This window comes from Gavia stellata, chromosome 18, assembly GCF_030936135.1.
Source record: "Gavia stellata isolate bGavSte3 chromosome 18, bGavSte3.hap2, whole genome shotgun sequence".
Taxonomy (NCBI): domain Eukaryota; kingdom Metazoa; phylum Chordata; class Aves; order Gaviiformes; family Gaviidae; genus Gavia; species Gavia stellata.
The window spans coordinates 6,825,001-6,829,714 of NC_082611.1; the positions used below are offsets into that span (position 1 = coordinate 6,825,001).

Here is a 4,714-nt window from a genome sequence, read left to right on the forward strand (position 1 = left end):
AGGAGGCTCTCCACGCTGAAGGGGTTGAGCTTGTGGAAGCTGCCGGCGCCGCGGGGCCCCCCCGCGCCCCCGCTGCCGTCCCCCGACGGGGCGGCCGCGCAGTCCTTGTCGGGCGGGCGCTGGAGCCGCCCGCTCCCGCTTCTTTGGCTGGGGTAGAAGGGCTCTGCCGCCTGGTCGCAGGCGCCGGGGGGCGGCTCGGAGGGGGCGGCGGCGGCGGGGGGCGGCGGGTGGTGCGGCGGGGGCTGCCCGCGGGGCTTGGCCTCGGGCGGGGCGGGCGAGAGGCCCCCCCCGCCGCCGCTGTCGCTGTCGGAGCTGGGCGTGCTGTGCAGGGAGAGGCCGCTGGGCGAGTGCAGGTGGCGGCTCTGGCTTTTGAGGAGCTTCTTCTCGTGCTTGCGCTTCTTCTTCTCCATCTTCTCCAGCTCCTTGCGGGCGATCTCCTCGGGGTCCATGGGCTCCCCGCTGCACGTCGTGGGGTGAGAGTTGTGAGCCGGCCGCCCCGGGCCCTTCTTCGTGTTCTCTTTCTTTCTCCATTTGGCCCGGCGGTTTTGGAACCAGACCTACACACCGAACAACGAGAAGCAATTAACACCCAGCGCACCGGCCCCCCGCGGTGGCCAGGGCAGGGGGGAGGGAGAAGCGCAGCTCAGGCCTCCCCCGTCCGCCCCTCGAGGTGCCGGCAGCCCCCATCCACAGGACCTGGCGTCTGCGAGACGGAGAGCAAGGGAGGGGGCAGGAAGAGATATATCCACGCTTCTTTAACAGGGTAGAAAAAATTAAAAAGGGGGGGTGCACACTCACGCACACACACGCTGCGCCCTGCCCGCACCGCAGGGAGGGGAAGGGACAACACAGCCCCCCCCCCCCCCCCCGACTCTTCCCTCGGCCAAGGGGCGCAGAAGCACCAGCCAGAGCCCCGGCCTGCGGGGCCGGGCCCGATCCTTCCGCAGCAGCACGCAAAATGCAGTAAAACACAGCACAATAAGCAGGCCAAAGGTAGGGGCGGCGGAGGGGGGGGGTGGGGGGGTGCCCTCGCCCAGGGGGAGCGGGGTCTGGGCCTCCCGCACGTCCCGGGCGCCGATGCAGAGGGGTTGGATCAGCCCAAAAATGATGTTTGGTTCGGTTTGTTATAGATTATGGGAGGGGAGGAAAAAAATTAAATTAAATCCTCTCTTCTCCGGCCCTGCTCCTGCCTGCTTCAGCGGTTCCCCGGCGTCCGCGGCCGCGCAACTCGCGGGGCACACGCGTCCCCTCCGCGCCTGCGGGGCCTCGGCCCACGGGCGCCGTCGGCAGCGCCGGTTCCCGGCCGGAGTCAGTGGCTGCGTTCGGTGCCAGACCACGACTCCAGCTCGGGAGCACCGCGGGGATGTCGGTGACCCGATCCCGGCTCCTTCCCCGCGGGCCGGCGCCGTCCGCCCCCGGGAGAACCCCGCAGGCTCCCGGGCGCGGTGGGGAGGATGCTCCCGGAGCCGGTGCGGGGAGGGAAAGGCGGCTCGGAAAGACACCGTGAGACAAAGCTGATGGAGGAACCGCGGCAAACGGCGTCAGCTCAGCCCGGGGGCAACGTCCCGCCGCCCGAGAGGGGTTTAAGGACGCATTCCCCGCACACGCAGCCCACGCGAAGCCGCCCACCGCATCGCGCCGAGCGGCCCCGCACGGCCGCGGGCTCCCGGCCGGAGCAGCCCGGCAGGACGCGGAGCAGCAGCGCCGGCTCGGCCTCGCCGCCCGCCCGCGGCGTAACACGGCGGCTGGAGGTCCGACAGCCACCCCGCATCCTCCCCGCATCCCGCGCCTCCATCCCCATTTTATTTTTGCAAGATCCACTGGAGCAAACAGACGGTTCCCCTCCCCATCCCGTACGGCCGAGGGCCTGAGCAGTTCGTGAAAATTAAGTTTTACAAGTTCCACACGCTCTCCATGCACCTACGAGCTTTATTGACATTCTCCAACGTACCCTGGCCCGTGATTAAGCCTCATATTTGCATGCTAATTTTTCGCCCTTGTCTCATTTAAGAAAAATGTTTACAGTGGAAAAATATACATTAAAAAAAATGTTTAGGGAAGGAGGCTGGGATGCCAGTCTTCGGGGCTCGTTTGCAAGATTAGAAAAAAAAAAATGAAGGGAATAATAATAAGAAAATAAACCAGCACGGACCAGTGCAAGGCAGGGAAACAAAAGGAGAGGGCCGGGAGGAGCGGGGCTGCGGGCCCGAGCGCGCAGGGCCCGTCCCGGAGCGGGGATGCGGGTCCGGGCTGCCGGGGCCTCCCCGGGGACCGCTCGGCGCAGGGAGAGGGCAGGGGAGGCGGGGGGGGGGACGACACACGGTTTTTACCTGCACTCTGGACTCCACCAAGTCCAGCCTGAGAGCCAGAGCCTCTCTCATAAACACGTCCGGGTAATGACTCTCATTAAACGCCTTTTCCAGCTCCTCGAGCTGCCAGCCAGTAAAATTGGTGCGGGTTCGTCTTCTTTTACAGCCAGGACTTTCTTTGTCCGGGTCACCCGAGTCTGAAAAGGCAGAAATACCTTCAGCTCCCTGGAAGACAGACCTTCTCCCCCCCTCCCTGCCATTCACAGGAGCCTTTTAACTTTTGTGCCCGGCAGCGTTGGTAAAAGAGCGGGATTATACACACACCTGCGCTAAAAATGGGGAGGAACCCGATCTGCCCTCGCCTCCTCCGAAAATGTACTTTACAGAACATTTATTCCTGAAGGAAGCTCTCCACAGGCACTCAGCTGGCAGAGAGAGAGAGAGAAGTTCCAACATTTGCTCCAGCCACCAACGGTTTCATTAAAAAAAAAAGATGTAAAAGCCCCCCCTCTTTCCCTTCCCCAGCCCCCCCCGCAGCTCCTGCGTGGGCCGCAGCCCACGGCCCGGGCCCACGGGCCTCCCGCAGACCCCCGAGCACGGCCGGGCGTGGGGCTGGGGTGCTCGCAGCCTCTCTGAGTACGTACATCTCCAGGTTGGGGATTTACAGCCCGAGCTGCGCCTCGCCTAACGTTTTTCCACCAGGTGTGGAAGTCAATAATAATAATAATAATTTATATTTAGTTGAGGTGCAGAGGGGGACTGTTCCAGGATTCATAAAAAGGATGTTGGGGCGACGGAGTGTTTTAATAGCTGAACAATAGCGGTGCCACAGGCCGGTGGGGAGGGAAGGAGAGCGCTTCCCTTTGATTAAATCGTTCAAGGAAAAAAAAAAAAATAATTACCGCTCTTCATTCCCCAAACTCCAGCGATTCCCACTATTATTTTTATATATATATATATTTTTAATGGTATGCTCGGAGCCCCCACCCCAGAGCTGAACTTTGGGGGAAGGCACCGGGCCGGGCCCGCTATTGTTCAGGGTACACGCGTGGCCCCACGGCGGTGAGAAAGGGGGATGCTCCCGGCCCTCGGCCCGGGGCCCCCCGCCCCGTCCGCCCCCTCGGGGGGGGGCCCCGCACAGCCGCCCGCCCCCCCCCCCCCCGGCACCCCGATATCCGCAGCTGGGGATGCGGGGGGGCGGCGGTGCTGTTCTTCCTCCGCGCTGACACACTCCGGGCGGGGAGCGGCGGCCGGGGCAGGAGCGGGGGGGGACACACGGGGCCGCTCCTACCTGCGAGCTTGAAGGGCTGGCTGTCCCCGCTCACCCCGCAGCCGGAGGGGATGAGCGGCGCCGGGTTGACCACGGAGGCGGCGCAGGAGCCGCTCAGTAATCCATCGATGGAGAAGGGGACGGAGGCGGCCGCCGACTGCAGCTGGTGCCCGGCCAGCTCGTAGACGTGGTGGTGGCCGAGCGGGTAAGGGAAACCCACCATACCCCCGAACTGGGCATGGGGATGCTCCAGGATGCGGCTGTCCATCATGGGGGCGGCTCTAGCGCGGGGGGTGCCGGCGGGGCTGGGGGTGCTGTCGGCGGGGCGGCTGGGGCCGGGGGTGCTGCTGCCGGAGGAGGAGGCGGCGGCGCGGCGAGGGGCTCATGCTGCAGGGCGCCCGGGCGCTTTAACTTTATCAACATCAGGCTCCCAATAATTAGCTCAGGCTGGGGGAATTTGGGACCAATAAGAAACGTTAATCGGTCCTGACGTCAGAGACGTGCCAGTGTGGGGAGCAAGCGTTTTCCATATCGATTGCTAATTATACCTGACATCCAGCCTCAATAAACAATATCAGAGCTGTCACAACAAGACAAGGGGGGCTTTGATACGAACTCCAGCCCGAGGAGGGCGGCGGGGGCCGGGCGGGCAGGGGAGGGTGCGGGGGGGGCCGGGGGGGAACTCGCGGATCCGCCTGGTACCCGGTTAAATACTAAACAGCCGGAGTTACACACACACACAGCCTCCCCCCCCCTCCAACCCAGCCTCTTCCCCCTTGTCCCCTCCCCTCTCCAAATCACTAATAGATTTCCCTTTAAAACATTCGCCAGCGTGTTGTGGGGATTTTTCACCAGAAATGCTCTACTCTCTGAACCTTTAAAGTGATGTTGCTCCAATTACAGAGAGACATTGAGCGGCAAATAGACTGATCCAATAATAGGAGATTCATCATCCGCTCTTTCCAGAGCTGTCACATTGAATTTAAAACTACAAGCCTTTTCATCTCCTCTCCGGCTCTATAACAGGGGAGAGGGGAGGGGGGCAGAGGGAAAAAATGGGGGGGGGGGGGGGGGAAGGAAAAGGAAAAAAAGGGAAAAGCCGTTTGCAGCGTTTAGAGGGAGATTTGAGCATATC

The 4,714-nt window shown here is 62.8% G+C and overlaps 1 protein-coding gene across 1 annotated transcript in view; it reads right to left on the bottom strand.

The window, feature by feature from the left end:
• Window positions 1-3,850, bottom strand: part of UNCX (UNC homeobox) — a 4,343-nt gene extending 493 nt beyond the window's left edge. Inside the window, exons 1-3 of the mRNA XM_059826642.1 lie at window positions 3,601-3,850; window positions 2,331-2,506; window positions 1-557 (exon numbers count right to left, since the gene is read on the bottom strand). The exon at window positions 1-557 is cut by the window's left edge and continues 493 nt beyond it. Coding sequence (XP_059682625.1) covers window positions 1-557; window positions 2,331-2,506; window positions 3,601-3,850 — 983 coding nt within the window. The remainder of the gene's footprint in view (window positions 558-2,330; window positions 2,507-3,600) is intronic.
• Between the last annotated feature and the right edge of the window lie 864 nt (window positions 3,851-4,714).